This window comes from Aquarana catesbeiana, linkage group LG02 (assembly GCF_042186555.1).
Source record: "Aquarana catesbeiana isolate 2022-GZ linkage group LG02, ASM4218655v1, whole genome shotgun sequence".
NCBI lineage: Eukaryota > Metazoa > Chordata > Amphibia > Anura > Ranidae > Aquarana > Aquarana catesbeiana.
Window position 1 is genome coordinate 348838596 of NC_133325.1, and position 26059 is coordinate 348864654.

Below are 26059 nucleotides of genomic sequence, written 5' to 3' on the forward strand. Positions count from 1 at the left end.
TTACGACCCTCAAGAACGCAGTGACGTACAACACTACGATGAGCCGAGAAAATGAAGTTCAATGCTTCTGAGCACGCGTCGAATTGTTTCCGAGCATGCGTAGGAATTTTGCGTGTCGGAATTGCCACAGACGATCACATTTTCGGATAGGAACTTTTCCCGACCGATAAATTGAGAACATGCTCTCCATCTTTTGCTGGCTGGAATTCAGCCAGCAAAAGTGCGATAGAGCATACACACGGTCGCATTTTCCGCCGAAAAACTCTCATCGGTCTTTTACGGGCCGAAATTCCGATCGTGTGTATGCGGCATTAGAGAGTTTGCAAAATGTCCTGTGCGCATGAGGCCTAATGCTATGTACACACGATCGGACATTCCGACAACTAAACGGTGTATTTTTTTCCAACGGATGTTGGCTCAAACTTGTCTTGCATACGCATGGTCACACAAATGTTGTCGGAAATTCCGAACGCCAAGAACGCGGTGACGTACAACACGTACGACGAGCCTAGAAAAATGAAGTTCAATAGCCAGTGCGGCTCTTCTGCTTGATTCCAAGCAAGCGTGGACTTTTGTGCGTCGGAATTGTGTACACCCGCTCGGAATTTCCGACAAGTCTTCTTGTCGGAAAATTTGAAAACCTGCTCTCAAACAGTTATTGTCAGAAATTCCAACAGCAAATGTCTGATGGAGCATACACACTTTCGGAATTTCCACCAACAAGCTCACATCGAACATCGGGTTGTTGAAAACCCTATCGTGTGTACGGCCCATAAGGCTACTTTCATACTGAGGTGCTTTACAGGCGCTACCGCGCTAAGCATAGCGCATGTAAAGAGCCTCTCCTGTCTCTCTAGTATGAAAGCTGTGCGCTTGCAGGACGGTAAAAAAAGCCCTGCAAGCCGCATCTTTGCAGCGCTGTAGGAGCGGTGTATACACTGCTCCTAATGCGTCCCTACCCATTTAAAACAATGGGGCAGTGCAGGCAAACCGCCGTTGCAGCGGCCCTTTGCGAGCGGTTTTAACCCTTTTCCGGGCCTCTGGCGTGGGTTAAAACTGCCCCGCTAGCGGCCAAATAGGGCCCTTAAAACGACGGTAAAGTGGTGCTAAAAATAGCGCCGATTTACCGTCGATGCCTGCCTCAGTGTAAAAGTAGTCTAAAAGAAATCTGTTACTAAGTGATAGGGTTGATTTACTAAAACTGGAGATTGCAAACTCTGGTGCAGCTGTGCATGATAGCCAATAAGCTTCTAACTTCAGCTTGTTCAATTAAGCTTGTTGAATTAAGCTGTTTGTTTGGTTTCTATGTAGAACTGCACCAGATTTTGCACTCTCCAGTCTTAGTAAATCTCAGTGCCATCACTAGAGCTAAATTGGTGCCATAACTTGATGGACTCCAGGGTTCAAAGAATAAATGCTTCTAGATCAGTATTACTCATCTTCTAACACTGCATTATGTTTATCATATACTTACATTTGGGTAAATATTTGCTTTCCATCTATTTGAACAAGATCAGTTTTCAACTTATAGATGTAGTGATGGAAGGCAGTGTTCATGCTTATTTAGGGGCCAGATCTCAAAATACGTGAATCTGAAGAAGAATATTTCATATTGGTAATTATTTATCTGTTTTTCTTATTTTAGTTGTAAATATGGAGTGGTGGAAAGAGAAAAACTCAACAAGTGGTCTTCATAGCATGCGATCAACGTTGGAGTACATGTCAACAAAAGAGGATATAAATGCACAGTTTTCATGTGCAGTGACTTTTTACATGCCAGATGGGCTGGCAACAATGAATTCTGATCCATCTGTATTTAATATTTACTGTAAGTACTATTTTTTTTTCTGTGAAACTGATATTTTCAGTGATCGTATTTAGGATACATGCCCTTGCAGTGGTTGGCTCTTGAACTGCTGGCCACAATAAAGGGTAACTATACTCTTGTGCAATTATCCTTTAAAGTAAACTCCAACAATAAAAGAAAACAATTTGGGCCTCCAGGCGGTTCAAGTCATATGTACTGGAATGCTCAGCATTAAAAACAAACCTACGTTAAAATAAAGCCCAGCAGCGCGCTGTCACCACTTCCATCTTACCTTGGCCTTCTTTCCAGTTAAGCACTCTTCGGTCCTTTGACTGGCCGGGCCGCTATAACATGGTTGCAGCACAGCAATCTAAATGGACGGCTACTCCAGTGTGTCTTCTATTAAGAGTGCAGTGTACATGCAGCGGTGACTTCACCGACTTCTACAAATGTGAATATCTCCTAAACGATACCTCTTTAGGAGATACTGTACCTACAGGTAAGCCTTATTATAGGTTTACCTGTAGTTATAAGTCATGAAGTGGCGTTTACTATTTCTTCAAATGACTCTTCCCTCCCGCAGGTCTTATACTCATCTGTCCATAATCCTGTCAGATCCATGATGTGTGGCCCTCGGGGAGCTGCTCAGCTGCTTTTTGGAAATTCTCCTAGCTGGTTCTGGTAAAAAAAGACTTTGAGATTAACAAGAAAGAATTCAACCAGTGGCTGTGCTGTTCCCAATGGACCACCTAAATCCCATAAATACAATGGATCCGGAAAGTATTCTCAGCGCTTTTCTTTTTCCAGATTTTTGTTATGTTACTTATTCTAAAATGGATTAAATTCAGAATTCTACAAACAATACCCCATAATGACAACGTGAAAGAAGTTTATTGGAAATCTTTGCAAATTTATTAAAAATAAAAGACAAAAAAATCACATGTACTTAAGTATTCACATCCTTTGCCATGACACTCAAAATTAAGCTCAGGTGCATCTTGTTTCCACTGATCACCCTTGAGATGTTTCTACAACTTGATTGGAGTCCACCTGTGGTAAATTCCGTTGATTGGGCATGATTTGGAAAGGCACACACCTGTCTATATCAGGTCTCACAGTTAACAGTGCATGTCAGAGCACAAACCAAAACTTGAAGTCCAGGGAATTGTCCGTAGACCCCTGAGACAGGATTGTATCAAGGCACAGATCTGGGGAAGGGTACAGAAAAATTTCTGCAGCACTGAAGGTCCCAATGAGCACAATGGCTTTCATCATCCGTAAATGGAAGAAGTTTGGAACCACCAGAACTCTTCCTAGAGCAGGCCGCCTGGCCAAACTGAGCAATCAGGGGACAAGAGCCTTCCTAAGTCAGGGAGGTGACCAAGAACCTGATGGTCACTGACAGAGCTCCAGCGTTTATACCATCTCTGCAGCACTCCACTAATCAGACCTGTATGGTAGAGTGGCCAGACGGAACCCACTCCTCAGTAAAAGGCACATGACAGCCCACCTGAAGTTTGTCAAAAGGCCCCTGAAGGACTTTTCAGACCATGAGAAACAAAATTCTCTGATCTGATGAAACAAGGATTGAACTCTTTGGCCTGAGTGGCAAGCATCATGTCTGGAGGAAATCAGACACTGCTCATTACCTGGTCAAAACCATCCCTACAGGGAAGCATGGTGGTGGCAGCATCATGCTGTGGGGATGTTTCTCAGTGGCAGGAACTAGAAGACTAGTCAGGACTGATATAAAGATGAGTGCAGCAATGTATAGAGACATCCTTGATGAAAGTGTGCTCCAGAACGCTCTGGACCTCAGACTGGAGCGAAGGTTCATCTTCCAACAGAACAACGACCCTAAGCACACAGCCACGTTAACAAAGGAGTGGCTACGGGGCAACTCTGTGAATGTCCTTGAGACTTGAACCTGATTGAACATCTCTAGAGAGATCTGAAAATGGCTGTGCACTGACGGTGCTTGAGAGGTCCTGCCAGATAAACTGCCCAAAAAATTGGTATGCCAAGCTTGTAGTATCATACTCAAAAAGACTTGAGGCTGTAATTGGTGTCAAAGGTGCTTCAACAAAGTATTGAGCAAAGGCTGTGAATACTTATGCACATGTGATTTTTTTTTTTTTGCTTTTTATTTTTCTTATCTTACAAATTTCTTTCATGTTGTCATTATGGGTTATTGTTTTTAGAATTATGAAGAAAATAATGAATTTAATCCATTTTGGAATAAGGCAGTAACATAACAAAATGTGGAAAAAAGTGAAGCTCTTTGAATACTTTCCGGATACACTGTATGTTTAAATCTGAAACTTAATGCATTGCACTCTACAAATATTAAAGAGTAAGGCCACCCAGAACAGATATTTCTATTTTTCTATTCAACCTCTGGTTTCCTATACCAATAGGAAACTCTGATATCAAGATTTCTTAAAATAACCATTATAGAGTGTGCATCAATTGGCCCTTTTTCTTGGCCATGTAATGACTTTTTGCTTGGGGTAATCTCACAGCAACAGTCTGAGAAGATGAAATACAGCAGGTAGTAATTAAAAGATAGTGAGTCCAGCTGGATTTCTGTGTTTTTTTTTTTTTTTGTTTTGTTTTTTAATCACTAGCATGTTTGTTACCTTTTAATAAGGAAATGTTTTCTGTGTATAAACCCCGGTTCACGCGGCTGCGGGATTGAAATCGCGCGAGTTCAGCTGAACTCGCACAATTTCATTCCCGCTTGTCAGTCCGACGATTGCTTTCCTGCACAGATGTCTATTGAAATTGCACCTGAAATCGCCAAAAGTAGTAAAAAACTACTTTTGGTAATTGGTGCGGCGCCTCAAAGTCAGCGTCGCAATGATTTAGACGGTTTTATTGCAGGCAATAGCCGCCGATTTGGCATGCAATTTGACATGTCAAATTGCATCAATGTGAACCAGAACTGAGGTAAACATTAACTTTAATCCAGGTTTAAAAGATATATTAAACAATTACCTTCCCATTCTTTATGCAAAAATAATATATAAATCAGTCATTTAAATTGTATATTGTGTGTGATAAATTTGTTTTAACATGTCCATTCATTTCTCAGATCCTACAGAGAAGGTGACAATTCATGTACAGTCCCCCAAAAAGACAATAAAAGAGGGAGATAACATCACACTGAAATGTATAGGGAATGGCAATCCGCCTCCGGAGGAATTTTTGTTTTACCTTCCAGTAAGTTTTTCTCTTTCTTTGTCTGTTTGTTATCGTTTTAGCATTTAGATGTAAAAAGTGTACAGTATTTACTTCTGTTCACATAGGCCTTTTACAAAATATGTTATCAACACTGCCAAGTGGTGTACTTGGATTTCTAACAGCCCCTTTATAGTATTTGGATAGAAGGAATGAGAGCCTGTTGCAAAGGAATTTTAACTATTTATTCTGTACACCAGTTTTTTATTCTAAAACTGTGTAATACTGGTATGATGTAAATGGGATTTATTTTTTTACATCATACATTTATATCATTATTGATCTAAAAGTAGGAGGGAAAATGAAAATGAGGCGAGCTATGGATGTTTATAGGAAAAATAATGCTAAGTGGTAAATGTGCTGTGATTTCTATGAAACAAATATTGAATAGGGAGAGAAATGAAAAGAAAAATTGTCTGTGGATGAATCTCTTCATTCATTGTTGTCCTAATTTTATGAATATACCACTAACATTTTAACATTCATGGTTTATTGCAACAGGGAAGAGAGGGTACCAGCCACATGTGCAGTTAAATGGAATGTAGGATATTTTGGACTTGTTAGCATGGCATCCTGCTTCATCCTTGTAACCGTCATCACACACCACACTCTTTGACTGGATGTGACATTGGCCCATTTATCCTCCAGCTGTAGTGTAAATATGCCTATACTATCACAGGCTGCTGTGTGAATGGACCTCTGTAAAATCTAGTCTGGGGATGCCCTCACTGCACATGGCATTTGTTGCTTCACTTTAGAATGTAGTAGAAATGCCATCTTGCACACGAGAGAGTACTATGGCCTTGAATAGCTGATTGCTGTGGGGGTACTGAACAGGATCACAGAAGAGGGACCCGAGAAGAGGAGGATCCGGGCTGCTTTGTGCAAATCCACTGCAACAGAGCAGGTAAGTATAACGTGTTTATTATTTTATAGGGAAAAAAACAAGACTTTACAATCAATTTAAAACTAACATTCAATAATAAGGTTTACACTAAGCTCATCCATTTAAAAAAAAATAAGATGATGTAAACTATGGCAGGTGTGTCCAAAAAAGGCAAACAAAAGACAAATTACGGTACTACTCACCAGTACTGTCTCTGGTTTCTCTGCAGATGGTCTTTTCCCCATTGATCCCTGTTCACACCTGTGCAAGAGGATTACATTTCTTTTAAAAAGGGGGTGGTTTAAGGCTGCGTGTTTCTCTTCTGTGTGTCTTGTAAAAAGTACAGACTTTTTTTTTCAGTACGAAAATGTGCATGTTTGGCTCCATTAACTTCAAATGATGCGCATCAAAAATGCACGTTAAATGCGTTTTGCTCTGTCTCTCTGTGAGTAAGAGGTTTGCTTCCTCATGTCAGAGTGGTCCCCATGAGGACTGGATAAGGTATGTTCAAAAAGCAGCAGAGAAATCACAAATGCTGCACAAAAAATGAAAAAGAAGAAAGGAAATTGTTGCACTGCAGGCTACTGGACTAAAGCTGAATATCAGCAGAAATTAGCCGGCATAGTAGAAACTGGCCAACATTCGACCCATATGTACAGCTCCTTGTCCGACAGAAGCCAATCACACAACTGGCTTCTGTCGAATGAGCATGCTCTGGAAAACCAGCAGCCAATCGGCATCTGATCAGCGTTTGCAGCCCGTGGCAAATTGGTCCCCTTGTCAGAACACAGCCCACTGGTTTGAATAGATAGAAATAAATGTGTGTAACAGGCAATAGTTTCTTCTGTAACAAGGAGAACAATGAGCAGCGCTGTAATGATATTACCAAATACCAAGAGACTAATAATGAGGTGCAGCAGTGCCTCACACTGCTGATATACTGTACAGCTACAGGGCTTAAGGCACAGGAGTTTTCTTAGGAGGATTTTGTCAGGAAACTGCTTAGTCGCATTTAACATTTCTAGATGTTCCCTAAAACATAAATCTTCAAGTTTTAAGCTTAATCTTCAAGTTTTAAGTCCATGTTAAAGTAATTTTTTCCCTTTAGGCTAATTCTTTTCCTTAACTAATTTACATATATGTAATGACGTTTGTTGTTTTTTTCTAGGGTCAGGAAGAGGGGATACGTAGTTCAAGTGCCTACCATATAACTGACATAAAAAGAAATGCAACTGGAGATTATAAATGTTCTTTGTTAAATAAAATCATGATTGCTTCAACAATGGTAACAGTACATTGTAAGTAAACTTCTATTTTATTTCAGACCTCACATTGGTTTGCCATTTGCTTAAAGTTTTACTGTTTGGCTTCTAGGTAATTGAAATACATGGGTTTATTTGATTTTGATTTGTTAATTATTATTTCTAAAGTAAGTAAATACTGAGGTCAGCTTTATGGTCTTAAGTGGGCAGATGTTATGGGTTTTCCTTTCTATCATTATATTTATTTACATACAGGTACAGCATGAATGAATTTTAACTAAAATATGGCTTATTAAGGGCTATATTTTCTTATGTATGTTAAAAATTTATTTTTTAATTAATGTAAATGTTATTTGTGCTTGAAATCTAAATATCTCAGATGCAAATGAATTAGTTTTGTTTTATTGTGAAAATATCTTTGTTTAATTTGTAATGCTCAGTTGCGGGCTAGCTATGGATTTTAATATTTACAGTAAATAACGTTGCCATCTTTCTAATAGTTGATAAGGGCGCAGGGCTTTTACTTTATATTTTAACATAGCATGTTTTGCTCACTGTATTGATTGTAATATTAAGGGCCAGGCTACACTTTATTTGTATCATATTGATTTCAAGAGTTATTCCATCTTGACATCATGTATAAGTCATAGTCAGTGTCTGGTGAATTGAGCCAAATGCTGCCATTTTACATTCCTTGGGAATTCCTGACTCCATTCCCAACCTGAAGTTGTGGGTGCTTCCATTTCTTTTCTATTTTGTAAAATAAAAAGTTGACTTAAAAATCTAGCAGGGTGGAATATCCTCATAAAGTTTGTGGAAGATGTGCAGGCCACTAAACAAAAAAAAAAATGGAAACCTAACCAGTGGAGCTCCTAAAATTGGAATGATTAGGCTGGAGAGGAATGGTCGAACAAGAAACCAAGCAAAGCATTAATCAAGACAGTAATTTAATTGTTCAAAGTCCTACATGATCATTGATTAAAAATTAGAGTGATCTCTTTCTTGCTGTCCAGTATTTCTTTGTGGTTTGGATAAAAAGATAATTGGAACTGATAAAAATAAAAAGGTTTCAGTAGATGAACTGCCTTTTAAAGCTTATGTAAAAGCAATTTTACAGAGCAAATAATGTAACTATTAAAAAAGTACAATGCAATATATGAACATAAAATATGTTTTTGTATTTGTTATGTTTTCTTTATGTTAGTCTCATAAATAAAAGCTTGTGAATGTGCAAAGAATAAAATAAAAAATAAGAGCCTAGGAAGGTATCTGTTTTTACATTCAACATTCAGGGTGGTTTTGGTTTTCCCCCTATAAGACCTGTTGCTCTTTTTTATATACCATCAACATAGACAAACTAGGTGGTGAATTGACCGTTTTTATATAGTAATTAAAACCCTAGTGCTTAGCTCTGATTTGTTACACATTGCTGACCCATAGCACATGGAACACTGTTTTTGATCTTTAACTTTTTACCTTTAGGCTGTGTGAATAAAATATTTTGTACTCCTAATTTGCAGCTACATATTTACAGCGTACAGAGTGGATTAATCTATAGTAAGCCCATGCAACTTTTATTGATATAAATTTAATCTGAAAGAGTCCTTAAAGCCAAGCTACAGATAAAGCACACACGGTTCACAAATTGCCTCTTATTCTCTCGACTGCCATTGAAGCTAAAAATACAAATAGGGTTATCATCAAAAATCTGTCAATGCTAAAAAGTCAATAAAGAGTAGAAGGTTTCTGGCATCTGTTTATGGACTAGTCCCTAAAAAAAGAATGGTTTCCTAGGGTGATTGTGGCCTATGGTGAGATGCAACAACATATGCTGCAGAACACATGCGATGTCCGCTTATAAGTGAGAAAATAATGAATGGATGAGGCTTTCTAACCCATCCCAATCTCTATTTCCCAAAATAGTCTTGGCTGATGGCATGCCATTGTTATCATCTTGTAACACATAGACATTTGACCTTCACTCGATGTGGTTGACAAAACTTGAAATTTGTTTCCAAAGACTGCACTCGATCAGTCAACCATCTCATGTCTATAGCAGTTGTGGATAAATTGTTTTCCAGGGAGATACAATAATTTAAAAAATGTTTATGCCGCAGCTAAAGAATCTAGAGCTTTCTCCCCTTTGATGCTTTTCTCCCATACATACAGACATAAATGTGTATGCTCAGCTAAGCCAAGCATATATGTCATAGAGCAATCAATAGTCTGACCTATAGGTACTTTTATTAACCCCCTTTCCAGTCAAGCATCCTCTATTGGTAAAAAAAAAATGGGAAGAAGATTCATGTAGACAGGGAAATATCATTCAGGTTTTATAAAAGGTATGCTTAGGTCGTCTTCCAATATTAAATTATTATAGTACATACACACTTTAACATGCTGAATCATGATTAGATGTCATATTGGAACAGATTACTTCAATACAATATAGATTTTGAAAGAACAAAAACCAGATTTAAATCAGTCCTGCTAAATCCTACACTGGAGACATACAAAATAAATTCAAATGTATGACATTTTAGGTATAGGATGCTTCCTAGTTAAAAAAAAAAAAATCTGCACAAATGTGAATACAGTTTACTTCATTCAGCTCATAAAATGCTGAGATTATTTGTGCTTGGAAAGTAAAGTAACATATGAATGTAAAAGCTTGCTTTCCATTTTGAAAATGGGCTAAATGTCTGGAAACTGGAGGCTTTGCTCTTTTAGAACATGAAATAGTATTTAGTGCTCCATAACTGATGCTATCTTCAGCTTGTATAAGCAAGTTGTTCCCTATCTGTTAGACATCTTGTAGGCTGTAATCTAGAATATAAGTCATTGTGTACTGAAGATGCTATTATGATTGTAGCAGTTAGGAATACCTGCGCAGCTTGGATTTTTTGTTTGCTGCATACTTAAGAAAGAGGAAAACACAAAATCAGTCGGAAAAAAGTATTTTAAAAAATAATTAAATTTGTTTTGTAGTTATAAAATATGCTCTTATGATTTCCAGTCTGTGGGAAATTATATTTTGATTTGATTTTACAAAAAGTCTGGTTGTTTTCGTATACTGCACAATTCTTTTCACTATTACTCTACCTAAGTCCAGTTGTGAGCGCAGCATACCTTTTACCTAGTATCACTTGTTGCATACTTTAAGCACAGCTATTGTGATTTAGGAAAATATAAAACGCCTTAATTAGGTTAAATAACTGAAAAAAAGCAGACTTGTATTTGCTAGTCAGCTAAAGTAAGAGTTACAAGGAAGGAAGGAGAAAGCTTTGGCAACTAGAAGATGTATGCAGTATAAAATGTAGTCTGTCTTTTGTGATTGACACAAAGAAAGGCAGTGACCTGAAACTCTGAGCATCAGACCGGACAGCCCTTTTATATACCTAGCCTTTTATGGCAAGCACATCAATTACAAAGAATATAGATGTAGGGCAGGGTAAATCCACTCCCATGACTGTTTCTAAATTCATTCCATTAATAAACATGACAGTCAGCCAAAGACAGAACACACCTCAGAATGACAGTGTGCTTTTCTTAGATACCCATATAACAAGCTCACATAAGATCTATCCACTAGCAGTAGAATTTCAGAATATAATTTCTTGTATAAAAATTGTATGATGTAGGTCTTCAAAGTTCCTGTCATGCTTTGCTTTTGGATATTTTTACTGTTTTTAGATTTGTTGAAAAAAATAAAACCTGGTTATTTTAAATAAGTGCAAATTTGCTATTTTTTTTTTGGAATATATATTTAATTTTTTTAATTCATTTTTTTTCCCTTGTTTCAGATTTGGATTTGTCACTTACACCCAGTGGAGAAATAACTAAACAAGTTGGAGACAGTCTTTCTGTTTCATGCATTCCTTCTGCTAGTAAAAATGTTTCAGTCACGTGGATGAAGGTAAGCTTGGTTTTCTTTCTTTTGTTTTCTTTTTTAACTGTACGCAGTCCTTTGGCATAAAACATAATGCAAGGTTTTGTCATCATCCCACCCAAAATGTTTTAGTATCAGAGTGTAGTTAGATTGATGAAAACTAATTTCTGTAAGCCAAGGTTTCCCAAATGTTGTGTGCTACTCTTTTGCGGTTCTTTAGAGTTAACTATACTAGTGTATTTTATCAGGGCACCATCATCTCGGAATGTCTACACAAGCTCATACCCATGGGAGCAGTTTCAGTTCGCATATTAAACTGACATGCCTCTTCCATTATTTGCAATTGGAAATGAGCATATTCTCATATAAGGCAATTTTGGTTTTCAGAACCACTTACAGTGAGAGCAATTTCTGTTAGTGGTACATACCCCAAACTTTAGGAAGCAGTGCTTTAAGCATGTTTGATTTGTGATAGACTGCTATAATTCATTATGTGCACTTTTTTCCCAGCAGAAAGCTGAACATAGCTTAACCACTTCAATACAGGGCATTTTCACCCCCTTCCTGCCCAGGCCAATTTTCAGTTTTCAGCACTGTCGCATTTTTAATGACAAATGTGCGGTCATGCAACACTCTACGCAAATTAAAGTAATGGCGTTCTGTGATTTTTATCGTGACTGTGACATTGTGGCGGACACATCGGACACGTTTAACACTATTTTGGGACCATTCACATTTATACAGCGATCAGTGCTATAAAAATGCACTAATTACTGTATAAATGTCACTGGCAGGGAAGGGGTTAACACTAAGGGGCGATCAAGGGGTTAAATGTGTTACCTAGGGAGTGATTCTAACTGTAGGGGGAGGGGACTTATAAGGGGAGGAGTCCGATCAGTGTTCCTCTGTACTGGGAACACATGATCGGTCTCCTGACAGGACGTGGATCTGTGTGTTTAAACACACAGATCCACGTCCCGGCTCTGTTACCGGTAATCACGGGTGCCCGGCGGACATCGCGGCCACCGGGCACATGCATCGGCTCCCGAGTGACACGCGTGCGCCCCCTAGACAGCCAGAAGCCCAGAACGTCATATGACACCCGCCCAGGATGGGAGATCCCTCCTGTGGACATCATTTGACGGTGGGCGGGGTAGCAAGTGGTTAAATGCTTAGAAGCATTATTCTGCCTACCATCCATTGGCTAGACTTCAAAACATGTAATGCTAATGCAGAAAATGGCATATATTAAGATTTAAATGAGGACTTTTATTACTAGAAAGGTATAGCCTTCACTTGCTGGCAAGTTGTACTCCTATACCCCCGCTACACTTTCGGTTTAATAAGTGCGGCTTATATAGAATTGCAAGACTGCAGATCTGTTATATTTCCTGGATTAGGCAACAATTAATATATCTCGCAAATTAGTGCAGGTCTATTGCCACTCCTAAAGCAATTTTGCACAGTGATATTAGTGTGTTGAGACAGTAAAGCCTGCATTTTGAAACTTGAAATTTTCATAGAAAAGCCAGTGTTCTTATAAAAGTACAGTTAAGCCGTGTACACACGGTCGGATTTTCTGACGGGAAATGTTCGTTGTGAGCTTGTTGTCGGAAAGTCCGACCGTGTGTATGCTCCATCAAACATTTGCTGTCAGAATTTCTGCACACAAATGTATGAGAGCAGGTTCTCAAATTTTCCAACAACAAAATTTGTTGTCAGAAAGTTCGATCGTGTGTACACAAGTCCGTCGCACAAAAGTTCACACATGCTCTGAATCAAGCAGAAGGAGCCGCACTGGCTATTGAACTTCCTTTTTTTCAGCTTGTCGTACGTCTTGTATGTCACCGCGTTCTCATGTTCAAATTTTTTGGCCAACATTTGTGTGACCATGTGTATGCAAGACAAGTTTGAGCCAACATCCTTCGGAAAAAAATCCACGGTTTTGTTGTCGGAAAATCCGATCGTGTGTACGGGGCTTTAAACTGCTGGAGAGTGTAATTAAGTATATGGCTGGAATGGGAAAACCCCCTCACAGAATTTCACTAATATATACAATTGTTAAGGAACCAAAAAATTGCAGTTAGACCTCTGTCTACCACATCTTCTCTGCTCCAGTCTTTAAAGGTTTTCTTTTTTTTTTTTTGCTGAAATAATCTAAATCCCCTGTCTATTTGTAGCTCTCATAAAGGGAACAGTGTATTGACTATTAATTCTTTATTTTGGTTGCCATTTATATCTGTTATTATTTATTAGCCTAACAAATATTGTAAACCAGAGCTAAACTGGCATTTTTCTTTTTTTGACAGAACCAAAAAATCCTTGCACAGCCATCATTCTCAAATTTACAATACAGAGATTCAGGTGTTTATGAATGTGAGACCAGCCTTCTGGAAGTTGATGGTCTGAGAAGAAAAAAGACACTAAGCCTTACTGTAGAAGGTTGGTAAACTTCATTGCTAAAATACAGTGTCGCCACACGGAGCTAATGTTGGCAAGGAGGTGAGAAGTCATCCCTGCACAGGCACCTTTATTTTTTTGGGGTGGGGTGCAGGTAGCTGGTCTTGCCCAGGGTGCAAAATGGTCTAGCACCGGCCCTGATCTTCTTATCAAGGCACAATATGGTCACCTATATATGTGCAATTGTTTGTATTTATAGCTAATATATTTCCTCAGTGAATATATTTTACTGTTAATGCATAATTTGATTTGCCCCTTTTAGGAAAACCACGGATTAAACTCTCAAAAAAGACAAATGCTGATGGAAGGTCGAAAACAATCCTGTATGAGGTAGATGGCTATCCAAAGCCTGAAGTGCAATGCAGCCGATTGGGCAATGATTTATACTTGAACAAAGTAAGTGTTTTTTTACCTGTTATAGTATACAGACACATTTTTGCATTTACATTTCACCTTAAAGTCTTTTGTTTAAAATCTGTCAAGCACATTTCTGTATACAGATCTGTTGAATGGCACCCCTAAAGCCCAACTCCAAGCTTCTTTTAAATGTAAACATGTACCTACCCCCCCCCCACCACCACCACCACCACCTGCATTGCATAGGTTGCTTTTGTAATGCTTCGGGGGGGGGGGGGGGGGAATAAGTGCAAATAACCTTTTCCTTGCACCCTCAGGGCTTCCTTCTTTTTGTGTGATCATTACCTAAAGCCGCTTGCCTTCTCTGCCTGGACAATTGTAGCTCTCTAAACCATCACATACAATGCATGATCGTCAATCCTGTATTGTATGGGAGGTCACTGAGGACCGTCCCATATTTAGGAGTGTTGGACAGCAGAAGAGCATTCTGGCTTCTGAGAGAGGAAGGAATATAGTGTTAATGCAGCGTGGGTGCATTAATGCTGCCGAAGTTGGACTTTCAATGTGCATGTTCCCCATTTCTGGATTGTAAATATGCATTTATTTGCTGACTATAGCTCTTAAAGTTTATACATGGTTAATTGGTTAAATAGTTGTGTTTTTATCATGGCAACATAGGGGAAAGTTACATTCCTTTGATTCCTAATTTTTTGTTTATTCCGTTGCTTTAATAATTACAGATTCATATAATTTTTTTTTATTATTGCTATTATTTATGTTGGAAATTACGCTTTAGCATCCATAAAGCTCTTCAATATGTTGTTTATCTGAATTAAAAAATGGAATAAATCTTTTTAGTGTGTAAATGAAGGCCTGACAGCCTTTGTGTACAATAAAGAATGTCTTAAGTATTTTACTACCCATTGGAAAGAAAGTAAACTCCTGTTATGAATGTAGTATTTTTAAGCTAATTGCATGTCAGTTGAATTTTCTGCTCCATTAAAAAATGTAATGTAAAACAAAGGTTAGAATCATGAGTGACCCCTTTCAAGTTCCCTTTATATAGGTCCAATATAAATACTGCAATGCCCTTAAATTACTCTAATTGGCTTATCCTCTATTATGTTTATTGGGAAGTGAAAACTGCAGTGTGAATGTAACACAAGTTATAGCTGCTGCACTGATGGAATGACCAAGATTCACACATGCAATAGCTTTTATGAGGCTTTATCTGTCACTGTATTTAATCTATTGTGAACCATTTGCCGAGAAAGCAAGAACTGACTTTACTGTATTTCTTTTATTACAGACTGAAGAGACTATGTTAAGTAATGGAAAATATTCTGCTAAAATTATCATTTCCCCAGAAGAGAATGTCACTATTATCTGCAGTGCTGAAAACAAATTGGGGCGGGAGGTCCATTCATTAAATGTCTCTGCTAGTAAGTACTGAAAAGGCCTTGCTGTGTAATTCTTGTCCTTGTTTCATGTTTGTCATTTTGCCAATCAAAGTATTCATTCATATTTCTTTGTAGTAAATGTTTTATTTCCATAATGTAAATGTTACCACACGTGCACTTAAATGGGACTTCTACTTTACCTAGAAATTCACCCAATCCCACTCTGAGCCTCTTAAAAATAAAGTTAAAGATAGCAGTTTCTACAAGATTCAGGTTTTCATGCTATCATTTGCCTCACCTGAGCCACCCTTATTGGCTCGCAGTTTATTTGCCCTGCAGGTTTGCAAGTACCTTTGCTAAGACACACCATAGGCCGTCAGTAGCTGATTTTCCCTGCTATTAAGCATGTTTCTGTTTAGGGATTTCTTTTAGACCATTACTCAGTATGTTAGGAGGCGTAAATTACTTTTAAATCTAGCAATTTTATCTATATCAGTTCATATGGCACAGTGCTGACAAAACTGAATTAGGGTCTGTCCTAAGACTACAGATAACAATAACAAATTAGTTCCTGGTGTGTAATTCATCTTCTTTCTCCTTATAGTTCAGATTTAAGGTAATTGTAATCTAGGCTTTACATTATATAAATAGAATATTGTATTTAAAATGAGCAATATAGTATATTTTAAACTATATTAAATCAATATGGTATGAGCTGGGATTCTTTTTAGAAAGTATTTTTTCCATTATACCATAGTCTGATATATGTTGTGTAGCATGGTGCGTATGGATGGAAGGTTGGAGCAAAAATTAGTATGGCAGCTTTGGCCAGAGTTAAATTGCTGCAGAAAGAGCCAATAGGCCTCTGAACATGCATGAATATTATGGTTGAAGATCCTTTATTAGGTATGAAGATCTTGACTAATCCGTCTGATTTAAAACAGTTCTTTAGTGTTAGCCGCGAACTGGGAATTAATACTATGCTGTTCTCCTTTGTCTGTATTAACCTTGTCATCATATATAGAGGAGGATTCTGTTAAGAATCTTAACTGAGTCAGTTACATTTTAGATGAGTGAAAAAGTGAAAGATTTTCTCTTTTTACTTGCACTAAGGGATGTCATTTTACTGTTGCAGATTAAAGCACATTATGGTGGTGAAGGTGACTTTCTTAGATTATCAGCAATAGTTTTTTTAATTTCACCTCTCAATTTTTCATTTCAGTCAGCTTTCCAGAATCAGATGATCGTGTTGATAGCAGTGGTAAGTATAGTAGTAGAGTAAGGTCTTCTCTTCACAGCCTTTGTAGTTCCCTTTTTCCTAATATACCTTTCCTTAAAATCCTTCAGTTAGTTATGTTTTCAAACTGGCAGATTGTCTCTGCACCGCATCCCTAATTATATATAACACTAATGAAAGAAAGAAACTGCTGGGACTTTTCAGGTGCTATAATTGATATACCGCATATATACAAAAAAGGTTTTACTAAAAATTCCTTTTCATTATACACATACTTATAAATAAATACAAACAAGGGCTATATATTTATCCACCAATATTATAATTTGATACAGTGTTTGTAGTTACAAAGGGTTCTAGATAGGAAAGTACCCTACCTATTCGGTGTTGTTCATATATATCCATACAGATGAGGTCATTCATTTTGTTAGAAGCTTATTCCAGTGATGGTTTATGGGTAGCATTTTACATATTAACCAGATCTGTGGAGAGCATATACAGTATATATACTTTGTGTATGTATATTTTTTTTTATAGTGTGTATGACTGTGTATGAGTCAATCAACCTTGTTTCAGCGCAAAAGGAGAAAGTAGGGTGATGCGACACACAGCTGGATTTGGCTTATATATGCTCAGATAGATCTGTTGGTAAAGAACTTCCCTCATATGAGATCTTCCACGTCTTTGTATATCAGTGTCAGTTCACAAGTTACACAAAAATGAATTCTGCCTTTGCATTAAAGGGTGGCATTTGAAGTGGAGGTCAATGGCAGTGTATTGATCACATCCAGCAAGTACCACAAAAGCCCCTCAAACAAGGAAGGGGCTGGTCCCCAAAACATTTGGGGACCTGCTCCTTCCTTGTTTGAGAGACTTTTATATGGTTTTGTACAATAAAAAGGATATTTTAGAAAATCTTTTTATATGTATATGTGGTATATCAACTGTAGCATCTGAAAGGTCACCATGGTTTCTTTCAGTGGTGTTCTTTTCTTAATATCCTCGTACTTTTGCACAGCAAAAGTTCCATATAGGGGACTATCTTTCTGCTGCACTTTAATTCCTAACTTCTTGTTCTCCTAGCTCAAAATAAGATATCTTATATAGCCAGCAATCTTCTGTTTGGGAAGAAATTTGCTTTGGTAATTGCGACTATGATATATACTGTAACTCTGTGCATACTAAATAGTTTATGGTGTGTGGGGAAAAAACAGTAAGTATGTGTCTGTGAAAACTTTATATGGATGACACAATGTTTGAGAGCTTGTGTTAAAATCACCCCTGTATCTCATGTTTTATGTGGATGAATCCAGCAGTGGTTATGCTGCACTGTTTAATGTTCTGTACAGTATTTGTCATATATTTTGCAACACATACCTTGATAATAGCTGCAACTGAATGCAAATTAATTAAGAGTTTTTTTGTTTTGCTTTTTTTCCTGAAAACCACATTCCTAGGTGACAATAATGACCATGCAAAACTCATTGTGGGAATTGTTGTTGGTCTTCTACTTGCTGCATTGGTTGCTGGATTAGCCTACTGGTTATACATTAAGAAATCAGGGTAGGTTGAAATGTACTTTTTATTATTTCTTTTTTTTTGGTTTTCTATTTAAAATGACTTATGAGAGGGTACAAGGAAGGTAAATGTTATGTTCTACTGTGGTGCTTGCTATGTGATATGTCAATATATATGTCTATTTGTGCTTAATCAATTCTTATTATAAATAATAAATAATAGTTTATAAGAAGAATTTATTACCACTTGACCTCCAGAAGATTTACCCCCCTGCGTGACCTGGCCATTTTTTAGATATGGCACTGCATTACTTTAACTAGCAATTGCGCGGCCGTGTTACACTGTACCCAAATAAAATTTATATAATTTTTTTCCCCACAAATAGAGCTTTCTTTTGGTGGTATTTGATCACCTCTGCAGGGTTTTTTTTTTTCTGCTATAAACAAAAATAGACAGACACTAAATATATATATATATATATATATATATATATATATATATATATATCTTTTACTTTCTGCTATAAAACACATCCAATAAAAAAAATGCGTATATTGATTGGTTTGCGCAAAAGTTATAGTGTCTACAAACTATGGGATGTTTTAAAAAAATTTTTTACTAGTAATGGTGGCAATCAGCGACTTATAGCGGGACTGTGATATTACGGTGGACAAATCAGACACTAACTGACACTTTTGACACTTTTTCGGGACCAGTGATGCTAATACAGTGATCAGTGCTAAAAAAATAGGCATGGTCACTGTATTAATGACACTGGCTGGGAAGGGTTAACATCAGGGGCGATCAAAGGGTTAACCGTGTGCCTTGCCTTTAATTAAGTGTAGTGTGGGAGGCACTTTTACTAGTGAAAGGCATGGATCAGTGTTCCTGCTTTACAGGAACACAGGATCCATGCCTTCTGTACTCACAGAATGGCAATCTGCCTTGTTTACATAGGCAGACTGCCGTTCCGCCTGTGTACCGAAGCATCGGCAGGTCCCGGTGGACATCGAGTCCGCTGTACCCGTCGATCAGCTCCCGCTATGTAGAATCACAACGGGAGCGGGCCGCCGGACGCGAGCGTGCCCCAGACCCGTAAGTGTCAGATCACTTACTAGGTACATGATCTGGCACCGAGCGGCCGCCCTGCCGCAGTAAATGTACGGTGGGTGGTCCGCAAGTGATTAAGCATGAATAGATTTCATTTAATTTATTCACATATCACATAGCAAGCGCCACATTTAAAACATACCTAGTTTGCTTACACATGTGAGGACACATTAAATAAATGTGAGCAGCTGCACTAATAAATACGTTGTCACAGTTCAGGAACAAATTTAAAGTGATAGACAAAGGATTTCTTGTAATATTATATGTTCTGTTTACATTTTAATTTCATTGTTAACCTTTATGCCTGAGTATGCCTATGTTTGTCCCAAGCATGTTTGTATTCACTTACTGTTGACTAGCTCTCTACCTTTGCAGGAAGTCTGTTTCAAGTATCAACTACTGTTACTGTGGTCATTGTTTGTGTTTTTTTGCATTCAAAATATTAGATCAGATAAGATCTATTTTTAATGTGTTAAAACACAAATGCCCAGTTGATAGATAACAGATTCTGGACCCTTCAGGTTGGCAGTTATTATGAAGTTAGGGCAAAACTTTTATTTTTTATTTTGGATAGAGTAAGGGAGAGTCAGTTTATTTTCTGCCATCTGTGTCCCATTGGGGAGATTTCCCTTTGCTTCTTGTCCTATAGCCACAACAGGAAGTGAGAGGAAATCCCTGCAAAGTAAGTGTCCCTATTGGAACATTTCCTATCTGTTACTTTTCTGGGGACAACCCAAAATTTGGGATTTCCTTTTACTTCCACTTTTAATGATGATGATTAACGGATACATAGAGAGGGGGAATCTCCCTAATGGGGGGAACAAAAATCAATAAGAAGCCAACAGTTTTTTTTTAATTCATCTCCACCCTATCCAAAATTAAAAGCAAAAAAAAAAGTTTTCCCTTTAGTTGTACTTTAGGTTCAGTAGCTTTCTCGTTTAACTTTTAAACTGAAAGTTTTGCTTTCAGGTTGTAGCTAGCTTATAGACTAAAGATGCCATGTGGCTTGGTTTGATTCTTTCCTTCCTTTACCCACCAATAAGGGAACACAACATTAAAGTTAATAGCAAGTTTAAGCGTTACTTTTATGTTTGTTCTCTACATTAATTTTTTGCCTTGATACTGTTTTACACTGTGCATTTGTTTTATTAATTCATGTATGGAAGCAAAGTTTGTAGATTGCTTAAAGTCTATTGACCCTTCTATAATCATACCCATTGAGTAGGGTACAATTTTGTAGTGTAACACAATGAGCTACCAGTATGTTTTTTGTTATTGGGAGAATATTGGAGCACAAAGAAAGAAACACAGACAAAGGAAGATATACAGTTCTGAGATTCTGACATCAGATGCAGTTCTGATATCAACTTATCCCTATTTCTGTTATATTGACACGGCCTAATACTGTATGGTGTAGCTACATATATTTGGTTCTGGAAGTAAGTTAAGTTAATACCTAATCTTGTATATAGTATTAGAAGTGATCAAATCACACAGGCAGATGTGGTCACCATACAACCACGCTACAATGTACGCCTTAAATGGGCAAATCTGGTCTATAATTTTCAACTGGATTATTGCCGCAATTTGCATCCAAGCTGGTGTTGTCTCATTTTACCATCATGTTTGGTAATATTGCATTTGAATTATGGTATTTATGTCTCTAACCTATCTCTATCCTCCAAAAGTGTGTGCATCATTTCAAGCATTTACATGGTATTTTTTAGTATCTGGTGATCTGTTTATTATGCAGAATGAGCTTCTTTAATAATCAAAGATCTGTATGGAATTTTATTTACTTAATCTTAACATTTGTTTAGAAATCCTAGACATTCAAATCAGCCTATAATGTAGTTACATGGTCTGGAATTGAAGACTTCACTAAACAAAAGCTATATTTCTGAATCTGTATGTGTGGGTATATTGTGTGGATGTAAAGTAGTAGATCTTTTGACCACCTGCCAGACACTTATTGTTTCATCATATCATACACAAGGCGCTTCCTGCAGTTAAAGTACAGCTTTGATTTATGCTTTGTCTGTAAGACATACACAACATAGCTATTTATGGTGGTCTGTATATGTAAAATGTAGGATTTATTCTACATTCATTGTGCTTCTGTTTGATGTATTTTTATGTTTTACACGGCTGTATACACTGTTTGACAGTCAGATAAGTGTAGTGTTTATTTGGTATTTAAATACGTTCATGCAAATGTTGAACAGGCGCCTAAGTAGCTTTGTGTGTGCTGTTGTGCATTAATAGGGTTGGATATTTTTACACAACTTAACGTATATAGGTAAAAGATGTAATCTATTGATAACCTAAGCAACAATGTTGCCGTTAGAACAATGTTTTTTTTCTAATGCTATGTTAAATAATGTTTCCTAAGTTGTATTTTTGCCTTTGCTAGCAGTTATGTTGTAGTTATTTTTCTTCAGTTCTTTCAGCTGTAGTTCTATGCAATGACTCAGGCAAGATAAAGGAGTGATAGGATGCACAACTCTATTTGTAGCAGATATTTTGTGGCATTATAGAGACCATCCCAGTAGTATGGAAAGCAAAATGGCCCTCTGCACTGCATATACAAATATTATAAATATATATTTTCTCTATTTATTGTAGCTGATGTAGTGGCACTGTCAGTTTACTGTCTGAAATATGCATTGCGTAACTTCAGTAGGTCAAGACAACAAATAAAGCTGATCAATCTATAATGAATAATCAGTGTTCATAATACAAGTAAAAACCTTGATACAACCCTGTATTAAAGTTTTCACTTTTATTACTTGTACTGATCACATATCAGAGTTAGACTCCCTAAGTAGTGAAACAAAGATATACAGTCATGTGAAGTATATATAGTCATATGAGTAAGTACACCCCATGGAAATTGTAGACTTTTTCAACTTATTGAAGACATTTGCACTCCAAACAGTGCTCACAGATAAAAACACAAAATACTCAAAAGTGAAACTCACTTAATCAACAATTATCTACTTTTAATCATTGTGCCTTAGTAAATGGATAGCAAGGTATATTTTGTTTACTTTTCTTCAGTTGCTTACTGGTTTGTGGCAAAAATTATGTTATACGTCCCAGGGGTTTTCATGGACATGTTTTTTCTTTCATCTGGAGGAGGGGCTTTCTCAACTTAGCATGCCCTCCTGCCTGCATGCCTGATCTTGTGAAAGTGTACCTACAGCCCATGTATATTGTACTGTGCATGCACAAGATTTTCTAGGGCATCATCACAGTAAGGGAAAATGGAGTCCAGAAAGTACAGGCTACATGAATCATCTGCCCTTACTCAAAATGGCTGTGGCTAGAAATGCAGGGGGTGGGGGGGGTGGGGGTTCAAAATGATTTCTCAAAATTTCACCAAATTATTTAAAAGCAATGAAATTTTGAATTATTTAAAATCAATAAATCAATGAGTCCACTGTAAGAAAAATAATCTGGAAGTGGCATAGATTTTCAAATGACTGCAAATTTGTCTAAAACTGTCCATCTTAGGAAATTTAGCACAAAATAAATCTTAATCTCTGGAACTTTAGTTGTCAAAGTGCATACATCTACATTTAGAAAGAATATGCACCTATTTATGGAGGTGTACCAAGAAAAAGTAATTCCTATCCAGAAAAACAGAGCAAGACCATAGTTTGCCATTGAAAATGTAAGCAAAGACAATGTGCTGTGGACTAATGAATTGAAAGGAGTTGTTTGGCCACACTATCAGTAGACATGTTTGGCTAAAATCAAAGACATTTCAAGAGAAGAACATTTTACCAACTTTGAAGTACAGTGGTGGAACTCTTAAGACTTGGGGTTGTTATGCTACTTTAAGTGCTTGTGGTCATTGATTCCATTCATTCTGCATCTTATAGAAGTCTTTATGAGAATGCAAGACCATCTGTTCAAAAAAAGTTGGACAAGAAATGGATTTTCAACACAATATAAAGTCAAAGCCCACAGTTAAAATTTGGAATGAAATTTAGGGTTATGAACAGGCCTAATCAAGGCCCTAATTTGAGTACCATTGAAATATTGTGGGGGATTTGAAATGAGCTGTTCATCCTGGGAAATTGACAAATATCACTCAACTGAAAGAATTTTGCACAGAAGAGTGGTTAATAATCTTAAAAACTGGAGTGCAGTTATGCCCTGTCCTTGACCTTCGACCCTTGCCTTGACGCTAACACTAACTTAGATCAAACCTTGATCCAGCTATTTTCTTTATTTTTAAATATATGGGAAGGACTCTTGCAAAAAAAAAGCATTTATAGCCATGTAATATTTTAGTTTTAATGATCTGAACACAGATGCATTGTTGTCTATGGGATAATGCACAGAGCTGTGCAAAGATCCGTAATGTAGCAATGCATTAAAAGCCATAAAAAAAGAAAATTTCACAAATGAGTACAGTAATTTAGGCGTATATGCAAGTAAATACAAGTGTATGTAAATCATTTGAAACACTGACACCTAAAAGAGGATGAAGAAGAACAGTGCCTGTACACGTGTATATGCTAGGTTTTTATGAAACATAACAAACATCAGTAAATTATTACATCTGTGTGAAAGAGACCTAATACAACAGGAGACCCACTGATGTTTCATAGGATACTGTATGAATTAGGAACTGTATCAAATGTAAATGGCCAAGTCAACTGGGGGCTCTCCAATCTTCTTAAAAACCTTCCTTAGATCCTTTATGACGGCATACCCACATATGTGCCCTCACAGTAGTGGGACTTCTCCTGTGGGGCCACACATGTGCATACCCGTGTTTGTGCTGAGAGCTTGCTGTCCCTCACCAACAGCTCTGGGTATGGTAGTAATGATCAGGAGCTGGGAGGACCGTCTCTCCATCAACATGATCATTGTGATAGCTTGTGATTGGCTATTACAGTGATCATTAACTGTACAGCTCGCATCTGCACTCTTTCTCCTCTTGAATGGGAAAAATATACATTGCATTTTTTTTTCCTGTTAGAAGAGAAGTATGTTAACAAAAACATAAATAAAAAAAAAAAGACAAAATGGGTAGATCAGGTTTGATCTAGATCAGCGATAAGCAACCTCGGCCCTCCAGCTGTGGTGAACTTACAAATTCCATCATGCCTCTGCCTCTAGGAGTCATGCCTGTGATTGTTAGGGTCTTGCAATGTCTCAAGCACTTGTAGTTTCAAAACAGCTGGGGGGCCGGGGTTGTTTGCCCCTGATCTAGATTGTGGTTGGGGTCAAAGGTTAGGATCAGTGTGTTTTAGGTAGCATATAAAAACAGCAAAATGTGGACTTTTGTTTCTATTGTTGTTTGACCCTACTGTGGCTCCAAATAACACATAATATATATGCAAGTTGTATTGCTGTTGTTGCCAGTAGGAGAGTTTGTTTTGGATTGCTCTTTGGTGGTAGGCTACTATAATGACAAGAAGTATACAGCTAAATATTTAAAATAAATTATATTTTTTTACTATTTTGGGGCAGTTTTTCTTTAACGGATAATGTAATTTTTTAGTAATAAAATAATAAATGCCGTTTTTAGCAGGTAAAAAATTATGCATTTTTTTAGAGCTTGTAAAGTATTGCACCAGTGATCAGCAGATCGCTGGTGCCATGCAGGTCTCCTTCAGATCTGTCAGTGCATCTGTGTGCAGGAAGAATCAATAAACTACCACAGCACTGTGTTCATTGAGAACTAAAAGCCGACAGCTGCAAAGGATGTCAGGGCCTGTGGTTCATTCATAGAAAAGATATACCTATGCTCAGATCCCAATAGCTTGTATATGTATTTAAACTACCAGTTGCTTAAGGGGTTTGACCACATGTTAACGCTACAAAATCTGTATAGACCCTCTGCACACTGCCACGCACTCTTCCCAGCAAACTATGCAATGAAAAACAGGGATATTTAGTTCACATATATTGCAATACATGTTTAAGCTGACCAACTAAATCAAAGTAACCCCTCTTTTGGCCAGTGCTACACTGCCTTGCCACTGCAAATGCTAAGGTGGACACCATGCCAACATGAGGCATAGAGACACTGGGGAAAACTGGGAGTTTCTTTTTTAATAAATCTGCAAAAATGTCAACAATTCTGTGTTTTTCTGTCAATATGGGGTGCTGTGTGTACATTAATGAGGAAAAAAAATGAACTTAAATGATTTTAGCAAATGGCTGCAATATAACAAAGAGTGAAAAATGTAAGGGGGTCTGAATACTTTCCGTCCCCACTGTGCCTGTGCTCAGATCCTAATAGCTTGTACATATATTTAAACTACCAGGTGCTAAAGGGGTGTATGGCAGCGTGCAGAGGGTCTATCCAGATTTTATGATTCATTCACACACAGCTGTCTGAATGAATGCTGCGGCCGTGTGGGCGGAGGCCCGCCCCGCCTCATTGATTTCAAAAAGTGACAGCTAGTACTCGGAACTTCTCCCTGTACTACTGTCACAGGGATTGCAGGCATTGGGCAGTGGCTGCAACATTGGGAACATGTTCCATGTTCCACTCTTAAAACAGGTGGAACATGCAACATGTTCTCAAAGGTGAAATTATCCTTTAAATTCAACAAAATTGGGACATATCCATTACCGTTTACCACCAAATGAAGGCTCAATTTGTCCTGAAAAAATACCCCAAAGTATTCACCTGGAAATATCAAGTAGTTGTGACAATATGTAAAGTTTTAGTAACACATGCCAAAGTTGCAGTTTTCAGGTGTTCAGCCCCATACACACGATCAGAAAATCATACGAAAAATACCGCTTTACAGCTACGATAATTAGACCATTAGTACAGAGCTTTCGCGAGCCGATCATGGCAGTTCATCCGATATTATTCTATCGGACATGAACTAAATTTTTTTTCCGTATGATACCAGATC

The 26059-nt window shown here is 37.5% G+C and overlaps 1 protein-coding gene across 4 annotated transcripts in view; it reads left to right on the top strand.

The window, feature by feature from the left end:
• The window catches only part of ALCAM (activated leukocyte cell adhesion molecule), a 175938-nt gene that overhangs the window by 110104 nt on the left and 39775 nt on the right, over positions 1-26059 (top strand). For 2 of the 4 annotated variants that reach the window (XM_073614954.1, XM_073614956.1), the window contains exons 6-14: positions 1646-1828; positions 4902-5029; positions 7102-7231; positions 10999-11111; positions 13394-13526; positions 13807-13940; positions 15211-15343; positions 16524-16562; positions 17996-18101. In XM_073614954.1, the coding sequence (XP_073471055.1) occupies positions 1646-1828; positions 4902-5029; positions 7102-7231; positions 10999-11111; positions 13394-13526; positions 13807-13940; positions 15211-15343; positions 16524-16562; positions 17996-18101 (1099 nt within the window). The remainder of the gene's footprint in view (positions 1-1645; positions 1829-4901; positions 5030-7101; positions 7232-10998; positions 11112-13393; positions 13527-13806; positions 13941-15210; positions 15344-16523; positions 16563-17995; positions 18102-26059) is intronic. The other 2 variants (XM_073614955.1, XM_073614957.1) reach the window with 1 other exon arrangement.